We start from the raw sequence: 22,279 nt of genomic DNA, 5'->3' as shown, positions 1-22,279 counted from the left end.
TGTTTTAAATCAATTGGAGCTCACCCAAAGCTTTCCGGTACCTCCTTGTTGGCCCGTGGGAAGCTCTAAATGAAGATCCCCGCCACTGGAGTACATCTCAACAACCTGAGGAAAGCACACAAAGGTCATACAAAATCCCTCAGTAAATCTGTGTAGATCAGCACATTCTGAAAATATCTCACTTTTTGGTCGCATTAAAACAAAAATACACATAAAATATATTTTACTTTTTAAGACACGGAGCAACATGAAGTGTTGCTCTGTGAGGAAAAGTATATATGTTTTTATAACTTTTACATAATAAAGCAGTGTGGTACAGAGACGTTTTAAATTAATCTAGTTATTAAATTTTTTTTGAATCTTTTAAGAAAAGGCAATATCTTCTTCAGTGCCAAAACTATTCAAAATGCTGTACATGAAAACAAAAAAGAAAAGTATATTAAAGTGGAAGAAAGGCAGGACAAATATTTCAAGAAAATAAAAAAGATTAATTAAAAAGGAAAAGAAATAGATAAAAATCCTATCCTGCAGTTTATTGCTGTCATATTATCATAAACCAAAAGATTAACTATGATCAATGCTGCAAAAAATCTCCCCTTTTTAAACAGAGCATTGGTGAATTAAAAAACAGATTAAATGCAGTTTATTGATTAAAAAACAAAAGAACACCTTTTATTGGACTGATGTCCTGAAGAGGCTTGTTTTTAATGGGTATATTTACAAATAGCAGTATTTGTTGTCACAATAGCGCCACAAAAGATAGGTCATAGCACCCAATTCTAACAGTAAATGTTTTTAAGGTATGAATATATATATATATATATATATATATATATATAAAAAAAATAAACACAATTGCCTTTACTCCCTTAAAAATAAAAACATTAACTGGTTTCAAAATCAAAATTCCCTGGACATTCACATTTTAGTGAGTTTGAACATTTATGATTTGAATAATTTGACTTTTTAATTCATCTATCGAAATTGCTCAACATTAGAGATCTAAATTAGTTCAGTTTGATCAACTGTATAAAAACCATCATGGTTTGTGGGTGTAAAATGAAAAAAACAAAAAAAAAAACAGGGTATGAAACTTTTGCAAGGAAGTTTGAGGAAATGGGATTAAGCTCTTCAAATTACCTGCAGTGGTTCACTGAAGGGGTTGTGAATGTTTATTAGAGGGGAGAAGCTGCTGTTTACAGGGACCCGGGCCCCAATGAAGGGCCGCAGCCTGTAGGGGTTTGGGACGCCCACCCCGAAAACCTGAAGAGGAGAAAAGATCAAAAGGCAGAATTAGTGACCAAACTCCTGCGAATATAAGCAAACCTTCTGGGGTTGGGTTTTGTACCTGGTATGTAAACACTCCATGATGTGACGTATTAATAAATAAAGTGTTTTCTACATTTCCAACAACTCGAGCAAGAAAAACTACATCAAAAGATGTGTTCCCTCCTGGTGGGATTATCTGCAGGAAGAACAGAGGAATGGGAGAATATAAATTAAAGTGTGAGACACATAATATACTTATCAGACAAGCAAAGCAACAATATAGTATAAAAACAGTTCATATCTACTGCCATCAAAGCACCACATGGTAACTTTGATGGTGACTGTGGTTTGAGTCGGCTACTGTGGGTTTCTGCAGCTGAGTTCCCAGAAAAGATGCATTTATAGAAAAACAACACAAAATAGAAGCTTGCAAAGTTTAGTTTCACAATGATGTTTGGCTTTAATGCTGTCAAATATTGGGAATGAAGGTAACTAAACAAAAATATCTCGGTTTCCGGAGGCTGCAGAAAGACAGGGGGAAGTTTCTAGCTTACTTTATGCAAATATAAAAGGGAGAAGAAGATTCTGCAGCGTAACAAACAGACTACTTGGAAAGGGGGGGAAAAATAACTAAAAATTAAGGAATCTAAATTCAATGAAGAAGAGCATTTAAGATTAAGTGTTTCTAGAATATTAATATTTTTAATATATAGAATAAAAACAAAATTAAGTTAAAATTCTAAGATTAAAAAAAAAATCACACCCCTACAAAAGTAAAGTGGAATCAGCAAATAAATATTTGTTTAAATAAATAAGCAAAAAAAATAAAATGTAGTTTAGTTCCACCCATGATGATCTGATGCAACATACATGTAACCAGATCACATGATCTCAGCCACACATGTGAAACCTGTGATCTGTGAATGTAAAACCAGACAAACAAGCCGACATGCCTGAAATCCCTGTTTAAAAAGTTTTTCTGTTGTTGTTGTTAAAAGGAACCTTTTGATGTACAGTGCCTTTATAAGTTAGTACCACAGAAGCAAAAGCGTTCTAATTAAATCATATACATATATTAATATAAAATTCATATGTTTTACACTTGTTTTTGGTGCGCTTGTTAAACTTAATCATAATCTTTGGTATTTAAGGTATTTACCTCAATAAGATCACGTGACCTGAGGTTTGAAATTGTGCATGTGTGAAATGGGTAAAAAGAGAAAATGAAGTAATTTACAAAGTTGAGGATCACCAGATAAAAATGAAATAAGGAAAACTGCAAAAAAAACTAAAAAATAACCAATCAAAACAGCTAAGCCAGGTGTGGGATGCAGAGTAGATGCAATCTGTCATGTCTGCTTCTCTAGAGCTGTTTGCATATAAAAAATTATCAGATAAAAAGAGGTTACCATATGATATAACATTCAGGCAGTAACAGAGTAATATAATGCATTACATTTTGTTCATAATATTGCAGTTCCTAAGACGGGTAACATCTTCAAATCTGAACTGTCGGTTTTGAAAAGATGACCAACGATTAATGGTGGTCGTTTATTTTTTGGAAGAGTTGCTTTATAATTAGGAGATGGTTTTAAAACAGAAGAAGAAGAAGAATGCAGCAAAACTGCTACAACAATCAGTTTTGTCAATGTTTTCCAAGTTGAAATGTGACTTTGTTGGTTGAACTTCGTGTGGACACACTTTACACAGAAGCTAATAAACGAGGCACAGAAAGAGAGCTTGTTTCTTAGAGGATTTATTATTCTGTATCATTTACATTTTTATGATTCAGCTTTTCAGGACAAATAATTTTGCACCTTAACTTTGTAATACCGTGTCCTAAATGTTTATTTGAATAAAGGTAACTAATCAGTAACTTATTATTTCACACAGATGGTAAAATTGTATACACTAACAAAAATAACTTTTAATATGAAACATGTTACATTTTGGAAGTAATTTGTAATCCTCTTGTTTTCACTGCTATTAATGAACGTTGGATTTAGAGCTTTATAATAGTTAATGCCAATTTCTTTTGTCTTTGAAATATTTAGCTTCAAGTCATTTTTACCACGCAGCTGAACAAAGTGGTCAACCACAGAGCCATGTTCAGTCTCGCACTTCTGCAAGAAGAACGTGAAAAACTTGAAGCCCACATAGTTTAACTTGAGCTAAAAGATTATGAAACCCTGTGTTAAACTGGGCACTTTAATGCAATTTTCTATTGTTTTGACAAAGAAAAAATATATGCATTTTGTCCAAGAACGTTTTAAACTCAATACAATATAAATATGAGCAAATCTAAGAGCTGCGCATCTTTGGCACTTTATTTTTTATTTAACCTTTCATGCTTCTTGGGCGTCCGGTACCAGAGCATGAGTAAACTGGGAGCAAACAGGACGTTCTGTACCTTCTTCTACAATCTGCTCCGTACTCCCCCTCTTAAAAGAAACACAGTAAAGTGTCTCAGCAGGATATGAGCAGTGATTAGCTTGATTTAATCAGATTGAGGGTCATAGCCTTTTTATCTTTAAGAAGTCTGCTGGTTCAAAGAGGAATTAGGATCAAAATAAAGAGAATGAAAGTGAAAAATGGAAGCGCTTGAAAAAGCAGTTCACAAATTAGAAGTTTTATTTAAGCAATATTGCACTGGTTTTAAGTTGATGTGACCTGCAGTCATATAATTTTACATTGAAAATACAACATAAAACACAAATAGGTAGCCAGAGGACATATAACACCACGGCTCTCTACCTAAACCGCTAAAATAGAAAAGGGATATTTAAAAACTTCCCCATATGTCATCATCAAATAAATATCTGCAGAGGCTGTTGAGCTGTGCTGTCACCACCTTGTGTGTGAAAACACCTTTTACTCCAAAAAGGCCCCACCTGAAAGTAAGTCTAACCCAGCAAAGAGGAAGCAGGTAGAGCCTGTTTGCGAAGAGGCAGAGGGTTAACTTAGATGAAACATCGCCTTGCTATGTCAGTTTTGATAAATAAATGACAACGGAAGTAGGCAGCAAATCGCTCTAAACTGGATTAACTCCCTTTCTTTTCTCTTTGGTTTAAACCTCGCAAAAAATTTATTCCAACCACAAATCTTCATATATTCTTTCATGGTGATTGAACTGCAAAAATAAACAATTAGGGAAGAACAAAACAAAAATGAAAAACATGGCCATCGGTTGTTTTCCATCATCGAGAAGACGTCACTAAGAAATGTGTTTTTCCTTCTTCCTACAAAATTCCCAGGATGCCATTTAGATCCTTCTTTATATCAGTGTTATATGACAGTGGGGGAAGAGGCTGTTCAAATTCAAAAGATATGAAATCATCCTGCAGCAGCAGAAAAACAGCTTTTCAGATCCCAACAGTTACAATGATGACATATTATTATTATTATTTTTTTATTTAAATCATAAGCTGTGTTTCCAGACTCTGGCTCAGCTTGGAAACCACGCTAAGGGTTTGGGAGCGTGACCCGTGCTTGGAGGCTTTAGCCCCGTCGCTGGGTCGGACCCCGACCTGTCTACCTGCCTAACCCCTCTCTCTGGTCTAATTTCCTTTCAGCCTACTTAGAAAACAATAAAATTAAATGAAATAAAGGGAACTAGAACCTAGAAAATTATCTTAAGAAGGGGCCCTGCAGAGGATTATGTGGGGAGCCTAGAGGTCGATGGGGTCTCAGCTAAGGTTGGGCATCGAGAATCAATCAGAACCAGTTCCAACCTTTGAATCCTCCCAGAATTGGTCCAATTTCTTATTTTTGATACCTACTTTTGATGCCCAATCTGCTCAATGGAAATAGAAGTCTGCCCATTATGAGAAAGATGAATCCACAGCAGTGTGTGAGCGACCATCTGTTTGTTTTGCAGCACTGAAAAATGTGGCCTCAAGTTAAATAAAGAGAGGACCAGTCGACTAACCTGTGACACTGGAGATGGGATTATATTACACAAAGGACAGGCAAATGGCCGACGTGACTAAACGCCACCCATTTCGTCTTTGACCCGCTGCACCACTTTTGTAAGGTAGATTCATTAAGGGAATTTGTTTCTCCTCTTAATAGCGCAGCTTCTGCAGGAAGAGCGGAGCCTTTTTTATACACATTTCCTCTTACTTCACGTCTTGACAGATACCCGTCGTGTTTCCTAGGTATTCTGGATAGAATTAAAAGCACTTTAATCTCGATCTACAAGACTGATAAATAATCTTATGCACAATTTTATTTATTGTTTATTTTAGTTAATTTAGGATCGTTTCTTAAGACAAAAAACCACTAACTGAACGATAGGCGAGTCCAGAAAAGTAAAGCATCACTGTTTGCACGTCTAGTCTAGAACCGCACTACAGCCAGCATCAGGTAAATAAAATAATAAGATTGTCTTATATGACATACGCACCTGAAACATCAGAAACTTGATGCAAATGTGTTTTAATCTGATTTAAAAGAATAAAGATCCATATCAAAAAGTATGTCTGTCTCATTTTAAAACTCTTCTTAAAACCCACCTCTTTTCTTTGGCTTTTTACACCATGTAGAGTGTTGATTTTATGTATACACATGTTGATTTTATGTACACACATGCATATTTTTATCCTGTGCGGGCAGTGCTTTTATTTTATTTTACTTACTTTTATTTATTTTAGTTATTTTATCTTTTTTGTGCAGCACTTTAGAAACCTTGTGTTTATTGAAATTGTGCTATATAAATAAAGGGGATTGGATAGGATTGGTTTTCTGTAAACAGAAAATTCACCAGTTTATATTTGGGTTCATATGTTTGATATTAATATTCTGGTTAAAAATAACTATGTGATAATTTTAATAATGTTCACACAAAGTTAGATGTTCACGGATTTAAATTTATTTGAGAAGTTCAGACCATTGTTAGCCCGTTCATTTGAAACAAGTAAACTTTTTTGATTCTTCCTAAAATAATGAGAATAAATGGGAACTGGAATGAAATCAAGGAATTGCAATCTTTTCTTATTTAAACAACAAACATTCTGTTCTCTCGAATAAGTTCAGAATATCAACAGAGACTCTTCCCACACTCTCCAACCTCAAAATAATCTGTCGACAGTTCCAAAAGAAATGTTGTCATCTGTTGTTTTAAACCATGAGTCATGCAACTGAATCACAAATTGCTTCGCTGGTTAATGTTTCATCAACTACCACCATGAGCTGCGCTTTAAACCCTTTACTAATACCAGATAATATGACTCACTTGCTTCTGCTTTTCAGGTCCCTCCCATCATTCATCATGTTTAACAACCTGCCAGCCAGCCTTTTCTTAAGCAAGGACTACAAAACCCACAGATAAGCACAGCTTTCTCACGTTGCTCTGCGTCTAAATGCATGCGGATCACTTGTTTACTGCAGAGACCAGTGAACAAAGCAGGAAAAACAAAAGGATGTCTCACTGACACGTCGAGCATTAAGTGGAATTTTTTTTTCTGTTAATTAGTGTAAACAGTTTGTACTATTTAAAGAAATTAAAACCTTGAAAAAATAATGTTCAACAAGTCTACTGACCTATAGACATAAGGTCAACAGTGCGATCATCCCAAAAAAAAAATAAACTGAGGATGCACAAAACCTTCCAGCAGATAAAATGATCAGATTTTAAACAATAAAAAAAAAAAAGCAAAAAGAAAGGGGGGGCTACTTACCCTATTTTGGAAAAAGGAGGCGTGAAAATGTGCCGTTGTTGCTGATATTGATATCAAACTAATTTCTTCTGAGCTAGGATTATGTAAATAAACTTTCTCCATTTTTGGCATTCCAACAGGCCTGCAAAGGAAGACGAGAACGCTTAGTTAGTGCAGGTATTAAACTCTGCTGTGGAGAAAAACAAGGCTGAAAGGAAAAGAACTGGAACAAGCAGAGGTTGCAAACACCAGTCAGGATTTAAAAATAAAGATATCAGATCAGTTTATACAAAGCTTTAACCGGTTGTCTTTGAATAGGAAAATACTCCAAAAATAACAGAAACGAGACACACTCACAGTGCTGTCAGTGAGAACTGGCATCTAAACAGAGTCTTACTAACATTTTAAATAAAGTTATAAGAATCTTCGATGAGCACAATAAAAGAAAAGTCTTTGTTTTTTTGTGTTTTTACATCAGAGATGTCCAAAAAGGCCATGAGCCTTTCCAAATCCAGCCTTTTCTGTCAAACACTGAAAACTCAAAATCCTTCCTGTTGTCTGCTCAAAATTTTGTTCTCTCTTTCGCTCATAACCTGAGCGAACTCAGGACGATAGTCAGTGAATTCAGTTTTGGTGCATTTCTTGTCGTTATTCTATTACTGTCCACTAATAATGAAAACAGATTTGTGTTAATTTCCCTCAACAACTTCCCCGAAGAGGGGAGCGTTTTAATCATCAGGATGTGGAAGTTCTCGTTTGTTGCTATTCTATTCGGTTTCAGTCTGACCGTGACCAAAACCTGTCCAATTGTTGCCAACTGATCCTTTTTTTAAATGAAACTCTTAAAAAAAAAAAAAAAAAAGGGCCGTTTCTCAATTCACAAGAAAGCGAGTACGGCTTGTGTCCTCGCCAAGTCTAAATAATGATAAATTCGTACTTTTTTCATTTATTGGGGAATAATTATTAACACAGTCAGATAAACACAAATCAAATAAACATTTTGCCAAATAAAACAAAAAAACTCTCCATCAGAGGCAGCGGTCCTTAACGCACAGCTATGCAGAGAGAGGGCTGCTGCAGACCGGCTAGGATTAGTCCCGGCTGCCGTAACCCTCGGAGGTCCGCTGCTTCCCACGGTCCTCTCAACTTCGGAATTTTTTTTAAATTTTTTATTTACGAATTAAATCGGTACATTGCCATATCGTGGCGCTTAAATGTTTTCGCATCAAACGATGTTAAAATGTACTTTTATTGAACAACAGCAACAGAAAAGAACTTTTAATTTAATACACTGAGCTCTACGAGCACTCCATTGAAAGCTGCTGCTGCCGCAGTGCATGCTGGGACAGCTGTCAATCTCAAGAACGGACAAGTCTGCTCTGATGCATACTCAGCGCAGTATGCATCAGACTGTCTGCTGTTCTTGTGAATTGGAACAGCACTAGGGCTGAGGTTGATGACGTTTCTACGGTGGACGGGAGGTGCAGACCAACATTACAAAATCTAAAAAAAAAAATTAACATTTCAGGAAACAAATTTACATGAAAAAATAATAAATAAAAATAAACAAAACACTTTTAAAAATTCAAAACAAATAGCATTTTAAGAAAACAAATAAAAAACATTCAAAACACTTTTACAAGTCCCAAAACAAATGATCATTTGAGGAATTCAATCGGAAAGTGTGGGTACTAACTCAGAGGCAGGATCGGTCTTGTGCGAAATTCTGTTTCTGTTCCCCCTGTGTCGGGAGAGTGTATTGCAGCCAGAGAGGCGGATCTGACCATTTTCAAGGCGCTCCTGATCATTTCTTGGTGAAAACAGCTCATAAAATCATGTCAACTTTGCAACATTCAGTTTAATCGGTTGATCTTTTTACAAATTTTGTATTTCATCCTTGTTTTCATCCTTGTTTGTAAAATAAATACATTAACGAGGTCTTCTTAGGCTGTTTTGTATTGTTTTTTTAAAACGCCAAGAGAATCGGTATTTCTCCAACTTTTGTCACTGACAGAAATAAACGTCAGTCACCAAACATAGATTTCCAACATGTAGTGTATTTTTCATTTTTCATTTCTGATATAAGAGTATGGAAACTGGCTGATAGCAGGGCACACAAATTAAGACATACTGCGAAGATGAGAATGTAGAATTTCTGGTTAATCACCTTCTAATGTAAAACATGACAGATTACTGGATTAAGGACATTTGTGGTATAACATATCACACATATCAATTTTAGAGAAATTGGAAACAGTTGCTCTTTATTTACCATAGATATGGGAGGATGAGAGGAGAGAATGGAAGTTTCAACTGACTGAAATAAACCGTATCCCCTCCATAACATGGGAAGAAATTAATGTACCTGCAAGTCTTTAACTGTGCTTATTCCTCTGACCATCAACAACAAATTCTGTGGATTTTATCATATTTACTGTTCATTTGCCATAATTAAAAGAGAATGAAATGATGCCTCTCTGGGGGAACAGAAACAGAATTTCGCACAAGACCGATTCAGACTCGGAGTTAGTAGTTTTTAAAATGTAAATTTGTTTTCTGAAATGATCATTTGTTTTGGAACTTGTAACAGTTTTTTAGATTTTGTAATGTTGGTTTGCACCTCCCGGCCACCGTATGTTTCACGAGAACATGAAAACGCACAAGTACACCGAGTGAGAAACGACCATAGTGTGGGTAATGTTTGAACTAGAGTGGGACAACCAGCATCTCCACATTGTTAATCCACCATTCAAAGCACACCATAGACTCTTTTGATTTCCAACCTCTTTGGGTAGCCAGCGGGCTGATAGGAAAATGTTATGGTATGAAAATGAAGAGCAGCTCCTGTGGTGTTTTAATGACTTTCCCTGCAGCACAAATCAGTCAATGACATTTTCACCCCCGACAGAAATCCAACTATCCTCGCTCTCCACTCAAGTCAGCGCGTCTGAATAAACCTTGAGGTTTTCTCCCAGGCTGAAAACATTCAGGGCTGTTTGTGAACAGGTGGCCCCGCTTAGTGAGATATTTGGTCTAATAGGTGAGTAGCTGAGGCTGCGTTTTGGCTGCTGAGATAAACAAAGTTCTTTTCTTCTGGTTGATCCACGTAACTATAACTGCTTCTTGACAGAGTGCATCTAAGTATCATCAATGTGGGAAAAACAAAAGAGGAAGGTACAGGAAATAGGGATGTCAATAAAGTTAACAAAAGTGGAGTACTCACTGTTCATGAAAGTCTAGCATTGGAGGTTCAAACCGTATAGGTCTGCAGTTCCCTCGGTGTGGGGATGTGCTGCAAGAGACGGGAAGGTGTGACAGCAGCAGGAGCAGGCAAGCAACAGAAGCATCCATGTTTAGGAACAATGAAAAAATAAAATAAAAAAAAATCAGACGGGCTAAATGAATGACGAACTCCAAGGTTTTGCTTTAGTTAAAATATAAGGAATGAGAGGGAATAGTTCGAGTCTGCAGGACGCCATTTCCATATCCAAAAGTCTTAAAACTTTGGGTGGAAAAATGAAAAAAAAGAAGAAAAAAAAAGAAATATAAGCTGGAGCTCTCAGACTGTAGTGCTTCTCTTAAGGGAGGTAACAGCTATTAAAATTGGGTTACAAGCAGTCTGGATGTTAAAACTCACAGAACCTGCCAGGCAGCAGGTGTATCCAAACAATGGACAGAGAGGGAACTCCACCTCGGCGGAGGAAGTACACAACAGAAAAGTGTAACCTGAGCCTTTATGTAAATCTCATGCAAAAGGAAGTTCATCAGAGATGCAGACGTGGCACTCAGCTGTGCTTCGGCTCAGTTAATAGGAGCTGAATGTCACATGTTTTTCTTACCACATATATGACTAATTCATCTGTGATAAAGTCTCCACATCCAAGGCAAACAATCCATTTAACCACCCTGCTCTAATTATATGATTCCACATTACCTTACTTAATATAACTGCTGTAATTATTTTAACTCCACCCTTAAGTCAGACAATTTGCTGGAGATCTGTTTCACCTTTCTGCTACCAGCCAGCAAGAACACAAAATCTGGAGCATGGCGCTCCATTAGCCAGGAATTAGGCAGGATGGATTTACATCCCCCCCAGGAGGCAGAATGAGCTACAATACAATGTTCCTGTGGGACAAACCGTCAGCTGTCCTGTCTTCACTTTGTTTCTGTAATATCAGTGCTGACAAAGTTCTTGGGGCAAAAAAAAAAAAAACTTCCAGTGGATCCTGGCTGTCAACGCTACGCTGCCCAGCACCACAGAGCTGATGTGTTGAATGTCGGCGTGTAAACTGAGCCGCTCAGAAAGATCACAGCGGAAGGCAGCAGCTCTTCCTCTCTCAACTGCAGTCACTTGCAAAAGTATTTATACCCTTTGACAAACAAAAAACTTTGATGCATTTTGTGCACTTTGGTGTATGTATGGATACTAGACTTAGACAGTACTTTATTGATCCCTTGGGAAGACTCCCTCCGGAAATTAAGGTTACCAGCAGCTTACAGGGCAAAAAAGTATTAAGTTAAATTAAATTAAAATTAAACAAAATACAAATACAAATAAATATGGAGTTCACATTTTACAGAAAAAAATGAAAAATCCAAGTGTTACAAGTGCTACTCCTTCCCTCTTCCCCCTGTCCTGTGTCGCCTCCTCGCCCCCAGTGAGGCGTTGTACAGTCTATACTATAGTACTATACTGATTTGGCATGGTATTAATACTACATTAAAGTGTTGTTTGCATATTTTAATTATAGTTAAGTTTAGATTTCTATGTTATTTGCACATTAAAAAGCATAATACATCAAACACCCTTAAAATTGTCCAATAGAGTTATGTTTTGGGTTATTTTACATTTATTGGCGATTCTCTTGAAAAGGGATGCTTCACATTGAGATGGAAAAAGGTTGGCCTTGAATTATTTGGCTTTTAATTCCTATAGTATCAATAATGCTATCAGGGATTGAATGCTTTGATCCTTTACCATTCATCTTTCTTTCCATAAAATATCAATCATAAAGACATTTGAGTTCTTTTGGAAAGATTTTAGTCTAGACTTTGACTGGGACATACCAAGTAGGGTTGGCCAATTGACTGCATTTGAAACATCATAAAAGAAAAAAAAAAGAAAAAGGAATTTCCTAATATTTTTTACCTTGTTACGTTGAACAAGAGTAAGACTTTAAGTTGGCAGTAATACGCTTGAAGTTCCTCAGAAGGGAAAAGAGAGTTGCATAAGAGTATAAGCAAGAACCCTAGTAGAATCTGGACAAGGGAGCGTTACGGCTGTGAAAACAGGAGCCAGGAGGAAAAAATGGAAATAAAACTGAAATCACAATTTCAACTGAAAAAAATAAGGAGAATTTTAGATTTTTTTGGATAAAAAAAAACAGCCATAAATCTTGTTTACATACTCCACAAGGTTTTTTGTTTTGTTTTGGTTTTTTTTCAGGGTGTGCAAGAATAGTTTTCTGTTTGTTCAGGATTTAAAATGGGCGTCAACATGTAGCAAAAGCTAGGAATTCCGTGCAGTGATTGGTTATGTGATGGATAGTTTGTGCATCAGCTGGCAGACGGAGTGAAAAAATTTGAACGTTTCTATGATACTAATTCTAAATAATGTGAAACATTTTGTTCTCCTTCTCCTCCTCTTTTGGTGGACGAGACTTTCTATGAATTTAGCAGCTGAGCTACTTGCCAAGTAAAAATACTCAGAGGCAAAACAAAACTTTTTCTCGTTCCTGATCTTGCAGGATTATCCAATAAGTCTATATCCAACATATGAATCTGATTTGAACGAGACCAGGAGGTTCCCAAACATTTCAGCCTGTGACCTGAAAATAACAGACAGGGGACCACCTAACAATACATATACTTGATCTATATTAATTTATAAATGTAAGGTTAAATAACTAGATTCATTTTTAAGGAGTGTTTTTATGACATATATTTGTTCAATTCATCCTTTCAATTCCCTAATCACTTCATAAAATATTTAATGGAGTATTTTTCTGTTTAAAATTAAATATCAAATCTAATTTAAATATTAGATTAATGTAAATCTCTAAATGAATAATTTTATGGTACATTCCTTTCTTTTTATGCGACATTTACATTTATGCATTTCATGATATAGTTTAGCCATCCCAACACCTCAAGGAACGCATCATAATGACTGTGAAAACCGTGTTCCCACTTTGGGAATCCCAGACCTAGCAATTCCTTTAAGACGGGCATACACTGTGTGATTTTTTCACGCAGCTACAGCTCACTCTGTACGATGAATCCGCAGTGTTTTGTCGTACATTGAGCGTTCACAGCTCACGATGCATGTTCTCACACTATGCGATCCGACACTCTGATGCGATCTACCTGCTCACACTGTACGTCTAAAAACCACGTCGGACTAAGCTCCGCAGTGAGATGGCGCTCACTCAGATTTGTCTATCCGGAAGCCAAACGAGTAGAGGAGGAACATGAAGCTCACTAGAGTGAAACGCGCTGCCTTGGCAATTCGTGCAATTTTTTGTGCTGAATGCCCTAAAAAGAAAAGGTGACAACATGTTTGGACAAAGGCATGGCTGAGCAAACGTCGCTCCTACGGTCTGCCAATTTAAGAGAAAAAACTCCATTTCACTCGCACCTACCCGCCATGCTTCTGTGTTTTAATCTGAGAGGAAGAAGAAGAGTCTTTGATTGCTCATTAACACTGAGCGATTTGCCCACAACGGTAGACTGAAAGTCAAACATGTTTGATTTTCTCCCCGACCTCACGATTCCCGGATAAGGAGGTGGTTGTGAGAGGCTGATCGCCCCTCTCACACAACTGGAAAATCGTCCCGAAAATGGCAAAAAAAATAAAAATAAAAATCGTACAGTGTATGCCCGGTTTAAAGCAGCCAATCTTTTGCTAAATAAGTCCATAGCATGATGCAGCCACCACTATGTTACAACACTGTGATGGTGAAGCTCTGCAGCTCCTCCAGAGTTACCACTAGCCTGTCTCTTTGTCTGAGCGGACAGCTTTGTCTGTTTACATGATCAGCTGATGGGGCAAGCTGAGCTTCATGAGGCGTCACTGAAATTAAATTAGACACATTTGGAGCTTACTAATTAACAGGTTGGTGGAGTCCTACTGGGTGATTTCAGAAGGTAGTAAGGGGAACTGATTTAATTTGGAGGTATCAGAATAATGGGGTATAAATAGAAATATTGGGCCTCATGCAACAATATTTTCATGTTCTTGTTGTAATTTTTCTCCTGTCAGGGGCTTTTATGAATGAAACACGTTAGAGTCAACAAACGTTCTTAACTTCAGTAAATAATAGTGAATTATCCTTGTTAACCCGAGGCAGTCCACCCCTGCAGAAGTGAGCGTTCGTTTCCGAGAAAAATGCAAATCTACATCATAGCCGCCCGAATTATTCCATATAAGGCAACAAATACCCACATGCAGGTGTTCATTCACAGATATGGCATTGAAGATTAGACTGTAGCACTTGTATAATTTTGTTCATACCTGAGAGATTAGAAATAGGAGAAAAATGTTGAATGTGACATTTTCTCCTAAATTACTCAAACGAAAAATTTAAGAACGAATGTGTGTGTGTGTGTACCAATGGTTCTTGAATGACGCCCATTGACCACACTTTATGGGTTTTTATTTGAAACCAGTTTCAAACGTAATTTACTGCTACAATTTTTTTAGGCCATCACATAAACACCTAGTTAAAGTTAATGTTTGTTATTTGGGACAAGTTCAAGCAGTAAAAAAACTTTTAAAATACTGTACAATAAAGGATGAGAAGTACACAAGAAAAATATGCATGCTAAATCTGAAACATATCAATTGCTGAGGAATAAAAATCTTAATTTACGCTAAATGATCACAGAGCTCTACTTAAACATCCAAGTAAAAGAGGAAGTTTGGTTTTTGAAAAAAAAAAAATTTTTTTAACTGACAGGCCTCTGTCAGCACTCACGGTATGATCACTAGATAATGCGTTTTTGGACTTTAACATAGCATGCAAAGAGTAAAACCTGCATGCGAAGTACACACACGTGTGAAAGATAGGAGCAGAGTAGCTGCAGACCACAAAACACAAGCACTATGCCACAAGTCAGCTAAGGTTTAAAAGTTTCCTGCCTGACATGAAAGCAGGGTTTTCACGTCGGAGCTCTCCTCTGTCTGTCGGACACAGAGCCCAACATAATAAATAACACCCAAAAAATATGCATCCATGCAAAAAAAAACAAAAAAGCATCTAAATCAGTGTAGCACCCAAGTGTAAAGACACTCACTGTAATTTTAAAATGTTTGAGTGTGGGACGTTACAACAGTCCTTATAAAGCATACTTCCCTAAATTACTCGAGAGGCTGCCATGCTTGTGTACACAGTTCAGTTAGAGATCCTGTCTATGACCTGGGGTCTTCGGTGCACACTGACAAGCTGAAATCACCGGGTCTGCCCTGCTGGACTCTTTCTAAGAAGAGATCTCACTGTGCTTTTGACCGAACCAGAGGCCAATGAACAGGCCCCTCTAATGGCTCTGGGTTTACTAAAAAACAGCTAAATACGTCCAACATTTGATTTGCCGACCCATACTGCAGCAGCTCGAGGTCAGAAATATCCTAACTCTGCAAATCTACGACAGACGTATGGGGAGACTGTTGTTCCTTTATTGTTGCAAGCAAAAAACCCACTTTGTAAATTGAAATTTGCTAAACTTTTTAAATAAATCTAAAAAAAATATTTTGAGGCTAATTATCTTGTTTAAATAGATATTAATTATTTAAAATCTTTTTCTAATTTCAAACGTTTTTTCCAATTTCTTTTTTTCAGATTGAATTTTATACATTTTCTAAAAACTATTTTGCAGATCACTTTTATATCAGTTCTGGGGGCTGACTTTCCTTTATGGAGAAAAGTTGCATTTCTATTAGTCTCCTGGGTGCCAGAGACAATGGTTTTATTGTCAAATGCGAGTGTTTGAATTGGGCTTGAAGTGAGGAGAATGGGAACATAAACCACATGTTGAAAAAGGGGGGGAATAAAAATAAAATAAAAAAAGAAAAAAAGTTTGAAAAAAAATGTTATAAGTAAATTAAGGAAAAGGTTAAAAAAAATTTAATTTGAAAAAAGAATTAAATCTGAGAAAACAGCAGTTGATCTCAAACCTTTAATTAAGAACATTTCAAAACTAAATTCTGGATAATTTCTTCTACATTTCCATTTGCAAAACAGGTTATTTTCTCCCAACAATAACAGAACAAAATTTGCTGCTCACATTAGGAAACACACACCCTTAAATAATTATTTAGCAACACATCAGAGCCACACACAAAACAGAAAGACCTTTAAAGAAGAAGATTAATGAGAACAATGTCTGCAAAAACACATTTGAGTCCTAATTATATATTTAATCTATTCCTTTTTTCTCTTAAAAAGGGTGAAACAAACCTCCAACCACTTATTCTTTTAAGAAAAAAAATAGAAACATATAGACGATTTTGTTTGGGAACAATCAACAATAAAGTCACTAATATTTGATTAAACCAAATTTAGAAAGTTGCACCTCCACCACAGACTTTTCCCCGGTTACTTTCAATAACTGTGAGGCATAATTCTCTCTGGACGCTTGAACACTCGATTCAACAGGAGCTCATTTAGATTTTTAAACACAGTCCACACATTGTTGTGACAGCTAGGCTGCTCTTCCACACATACATCTAAAACAACTTTATAAGGTCAAAAATAAATGTGAATGTCTGTTTAATACACTGTCTTATTACAAATAAGAAAAATTATGGTTAGAATGCTCAGGAACAGTACAGGAAGTAACAAGGGTCAAATCTTAACCATGAACCAGAATACACAGATTTCGTCCATTTTACTTTTTTTTTTTATTAAAATTTCCATAACACTTTTTTGTCTATATGGACAAAACAAAAGAAAACATAAAGCTTCTGGAAAAAGTATTTATACTGATAGGAGAGAGGGGTGAACCAATTGGCATGAAAATAAAAAGAAGGGCTGAACAATTTTACCAACAAGCAGAACTAAGATTTTATTTCAACTAACATTGTGATTTTATTTCTATTGTTATTTCTGCACCATAAACCATCCTGTGGATGTTTCACTCCAGGGTTTCATCTTTTTCATGAGCTTAAAGTCACCCTTGTCCAGAGTCCATTATCTAAGGACTTTACAGCTACAGTTGGATGAAAAAGTGCTTACTTATAAATGCATGCATGGATCTGCATCCTTGCTGCAACTTTCTTCCCTTCAGTGTATTTACTGTAAGATGTAAACTGCCACCTAAAGGGCTGGAGCATGTTGACTAAAACTTTGTGTTTTGGACCTGTTAAATGTAACTTGACCGTTAATTTACGATTTGAAAGTTGTGTTTTTTTGGATAACAAAAAGTGCTCAACAATTCAGACTTCTGTATCTGGTTCTTGTTTTTTAAAGCATATTAAAGCAAAATAAAAGCAAAAAGAGAAAGATGCATCATACCTCTGTTGATGATATAAACTAAAATCAATATCAGACTCTGCCTGCAAGACAAGAATAACAGGAAGTAATTATCAAAACATCAGACATGTGATTATTTAGCAAGCAGCTCTGCAACTATGAAGTAAGAAAGACAAGTTCAATGCTCTAAATTAGGTCTGTACGTCATTGATAAAAAGGCACTTTTATACAACATAAAGCATCTGATGCCACCAAATATAAGGAAGGGAAATATAGCCTGGATGAGTGTTACTCAACTGCTGAGCTAATTCACGTTTGTTGTGTCAGCAGTTCGCCATCTTTTGTCGTTTTTATGGGGATAATTTCCAATATAATGTGCAGCCCTACTTTATAATGACATTAAAGTTCAGATAGAAAGGAAAAACAAAGAGGAAAATAAAACACCTCACCTGTAAAAGGCTTCCCTCACCAAAATGTAGGACCTCTAGAATTGTGTCTGACTGAATGAAAGCTGCAAAAACAACATAAAAAGCCCGATTAGCTTAGAAAACAAACTTGACTTTTCATTTTTTTTTTTTTTACATTTTACAATTAGAAAAACTAATAAAAACACAAATCAAGTGAAATAACCTGAAAGAATAAAAATCACAAAAAACAAGGTGGCATTTGCATCCCACTGGTTGTGCTGCAACAGCCGACTTATTGACACTTATTTGCATCGCAAAGCAACCAACATAGAAATAGAAGAAGCAGACGCTGCTTTTCCATCCACCTTTACGTTGAGCTTCAATTCTCCATGAAAGCAGAATTAGACGTCAAGTAAAAGTAGGTTTTCTGAAGTGATTCTTTTTTGCCTAACTTGCACCTTGCATCTCCATCTCCTACTAGGTACATAATTCCTTGTAAAGGTAACTTAAAGCACTATCAAAGAGAGGAGAACAGAATCTGTTCACAGAGAGCCTTTGGCTGTAGCTGCAGGCTTTTAAACTGAAGGCAGCCCCCCTCCCTCTGAACGATGTGCCTACGCTGCGTGTCTATTTCTGGATGTTATAAGGTGTCGGGTTGTGAAAAAGGTAGTAAAACCTTTACAATCACACATTTATCATTAGAGCTATAGAGAAGCAGAACTATCTTATGTCGAATACCAAACGACTCCCTTGAATTATGAGGCAACAAGTTTGCAGATTTTTAAACTTCAATCTGCATGTCACTTATAAATCTGCTTATTAGTCCGATTAGATTTCCATGTGTGCTTTCTAGTTGTAGTTCAAACTTTTGCTTACATGTTTATGTCCATATAAAGTGAAACAAACAGTAAATATCTTCAAAAGCATAATTTTTGATAAAAAAATTAAGAAAAACTCAAAAACCCAAGAACATCTAAACACGTTACATTATGTTTTACTTCTTAACAGTAAAAGGCTACAGTTTAGACGATGTCATCAGTCTTAGGACTTGATGTAGCATCACCAACTGTGCAAACAGCTCAACAACAGTTTATACAGCATTTTTTTTTTTAAACAGCAGAACTTTAGCTTGAACTTTAGCTTGAGTATTTTCTTTTCTCTAAATGAATTCTGCGTTAATATCTTTTAACTGCGATATTTTTAGTCAAGTTTATCATAGAGTGAGAACCGGATACTGGCCTATGACAAGTGTGAATTCATTTGGCTTAAACTCTAAGGCCACAAGAAGTTGACAAAACCTGGAGAGAGCAAATAAAACACAACCTTTGGTAAAAACAGACAATTCACACCAAATCAATAATAAACACAAAGAAGCGTTGACTAATATTTGACGGCTGTGGGTCGGATGCGTGTTTGTTGGCAAGTCAGATCAGCTTTATTTTAAAACCCTACGTCACGTCAATGGACAGCAGGTGTGAATCATATAGACAGTTTAACCAGCGAGGTGAGCCAGGTTATGATTCCCATTAAAAACACTCGAGTAAGAATCTCCAACCTGCTTGTTTTTGAACACAAAAACATTGTGATTTGTGTTGCAAAATCAGTTTATATGTAGTTTTAAAGGTATATCCTGTTAAACCTATTAAGATTACAACGAGTTTTGAGAGTAAAATCTAGATATAGACATTGATTCTTATCCTGGTGAAATAAAGAAAAACAATATCTGCAGGTTTTCAACCCCTTGAAGCCTAAATTGATATATATGTACATATAAAAAGACATTTTGTGCCTGTTTTTCCCATTCAATGAGATGCCAAATTTAAACAGTTAATGTTACTAAATAAACAGAAATAAAGTTGAAATATATTTTGTAACAGCAGTTATAACTACATAACAACATACACTGTGACTAGCACTGGGGTGATGCAAAAACTCTATGACGTCTGTTTGCCTACACTGCAAAAATGGTGTATTAATGGTGTATTAAGCGTATTTACCCTAAATATGACTAGGAAAATAAGATGATCTGCCAATGGAATGAGAATTTTTACCCTTAAAATAAGATTATTAGATATTATGCACTTGAAATAAGAGACTACAGTTCTTTATTTCTTATTTTAAATGTGAATTGTCTTGTTCCATTGGCAAAGTGTCTCATTTATCTTCTCAATTCAAGACAAAATGCTCTTATATTAAGAAAAACTGACTTACTTAGATTCAGAGGTGTCAAGTGAAGAAGTACAAATAGTTCTCGACTGCACTTCAGTATACTTTTAAGGTATCTATAATTTACTCCATTACTTATTTTTCTTCCTACTTCTGACTTCTACTCATTACATTTTCACACAAGTATCTATAATTTCTATTCCTTACATTTTCAAAACAAACGTTACTCGTTACTCTTGGCTTCGTTTTAATGTTTATAAATATTTATTTCAGGTCATGTGTGCCATCCAATGCAGATCATTGGCTCCATCCACATCTAGTGATAACTATTGTAAATGGATGAGTCATATAACGCAAACACTCATTGGTTAGCTAAAGGAAATCGTCAGAAGCAAGCAGGTGTTCTTCAAACTGCAAAGGTAAATTGTCTATGCCATGCTACAATGTCTGATTCAGAAAAAGATGTTGAAATGTCTGAAAGGTCAGACAAAGGTTAGAGAGATTCGGGAGACGGAGACCAACAAGAAGTTTTTTTTCCAAATAGTCGAAAAATTGAGCTTTCAATTCATATAGTGGCATCTGGCTACTTTATGCTTTTATACTTTAAGTAGTTTTGGAGCACATACTTTTTCACTTTTACTTGAGTAAAGAGGTCAAGTTGATACTTCAACTTTTACCTGAGTGTTTTTAAACTGCAGTATCTATACTTCTACTTAAGTAACAAATGTGTGAACTTTTGACACCACTGATTCTTAGCCTGGTGAAATAAAGGGGAAAAAAACAAACAATATCTGCAGGTTTTTTATCCTTCCTGGATCCAAACTTTAAATGTAGAGAGAAATAAAACAGTAGTTTCAGTTTAACTATCTTTTACTGTAGTTTAAACTCAAGATGTCCATTTTTTTGTTTTTGTTTAAGCAAAGATCAACATCCTTAAATCATCTTTTTGGCACCGGGTGGCACGGTTAATTCATTTGCATTGCAAATCCTGGTGCTTTCATTGCTCCAGAGCACCACAGTTTGAACATAATGGATTTAAGCTGTCAGAGTGGCAACCCTGCAAGACCTAGAAGCCAGGAGACAGCTCTTGTTGGCAGTGGATGTCACCTCTACCTGACATGATCGGAGGATATGACAGCAGCTAGCCGCAAAAACAAAAACAAGCAGGCTGTCATCTTCCCTGTGAGTTGAGCCAGTCTGGACCCATGAGGGTCAAGAATCAAAAGGAAAAGCCACGTTTACAAACTAAAACTGACTGACTCACGTCGGGCACGAGCCCGGTATGAGGAAGTCACCCTCCTGCCGTTAGAGCCCATTTCTGCCAACCTGACACATCTCCATTCCAATGCTTTCAGATCATACAGTGACAGCTTTTAGCTAAAAGTAGAGTTAGCCGTGGTGCTAACTGGAACCTCTTCATACTTCCCTAAGATGTAGTTAGCTTAACTTAGCCTTATATGGAAGGAATGACAACAAGCAGTAATGAAGCGATAGGAGCTGTTAAAGGCCACTTACAAACAGTTAGCGACCTATCGGTTCTTTAATTCTTCGTTATATTAACAAACAATACGATATAAAATAAAAGCTAACTCATGTGAATAAAAGAAAGACATAATTCTGTGTATAATGAGGCTAGCTGTGTAGTTGGGCAGCGAAGGTAAGGCTAACCTTTACCCACACCTCACTGAGAATGCCTACGGAAGTTAGCGCCTGCTAATAGCCAGCTAAGTTACAAACCTTGTTTGTCTGCCCGCGCTGCGTGGATAAAAGCAATAAATAATATCCTGAAGACTCCGACACGCGCTGTTGTTCTTGTGTGAGAGCTGTGGGCTCTCTCTGGGCTCGCCATGCTGCTGGGCTCTCTGTTGTTACGATAACAACCGAGCGAGTGTGCCGACATGCCCGTGTAAAGCTCTGCTGCCTCTGTCAATCATAGCACTGAGAGGAAAAAACTGCCACTCCACTGAGCAGCCAAGGCTAACCACTCAGGACGGTGGCCTCTTCTTCTTCTTCTCTTTTTTTTTCCCTCCTCCTCCTCTTCCGCCTCACGTCGCGTCACCGGTTGCTACGAGCGGCTACAAGCATTCCCCTTCTAGATTTTCTAAACTTAAACATCAACTCTTCAGCTAAGAAAGTCATGCTTTTTCTTATGAGGAATTAATGGCCAAATATAGCTTTCATTTTTATGTAAATGTCAACCTCTGTTTTACAACATAGGGACTACTAGAGCAGCAGGGGCGGATCTATATTAAATGGACATGGGGGGCCAAGGCCAGTGGAAGGGATTAAATATATAAATAAATAAATA

The 22,279-nt window shown here is 36.5% G+C and overlaps 1 protein-coding gene across 3 annotated transcripts in view; it reads right to left on the bottom strand.

The window, feature by feature from the left end:
* tmem131 (transmembrane protein 131) overlaps positions 1-21,976 on the bottom strand; it is a 50,333-nt gene extending 28,357 nt beyond the window's left edge. For all 3 annotated transcript variants that reach the window (XM_015394457.1, XM_015394459.1, XM_015394460.1), the window contains exons 1-8: positions 21,709-21,976; positions 17,848-17,909; positions 17,441-17,481; positions 10,150-10,218; positions 6,948-7,068; positions 1,349-1,465; positions 1,141-1,263; positions 25-105 (exon numbers count right to left, since the gene is read on the bottom strand). In XM_015394457.1, coding sequence (XP_015249943.1) covers positions 25-105; positions 1,141-1,263; positions 1,349-1,465; positions 6,948-7,068; positions 10,150-10,218; positions 17,441-17,481; positions 17,848-17,909; positions 21,709-21,871 — 777 coding nt within the window. In that variant the 5' untranslated portion in view covers positions 21,872-21,976. The remainder of the gene's footprint in view (positions 1-24; positions 106-1,140; positions 1,264-1,348; positions 1,466-6,947; positions 7,069-10,149; positions 10,219-17,440; positions 17,482-17,847; positions 17,910-21,708) is intronic.
* Positions 21,977-22,279: the final 303 nt, after the last annotated feature.

The sequence above is a fragment of the Cyprinodon variegatus genome, unplaced genomic scaffold, assembly GCF_000732505.1.
Source record: "Cyprinodon variegatus isolate N-32 unplaced genomic scaffold, C_variegatus-1.0 Scaffold686, whole genome shotgun sequence".
In the NCBI taxonomy this organism is placed as follows: Eukaryota; Metazoa; Chordata; class Actinopteri; order Cyprinodontiformes; family Cyprinodontidae; genus Cyprinodon; species Cyprinodon variegatus.
This window is presented reverse-complemented; position numbering and strand designations above follow the sequence as displayed.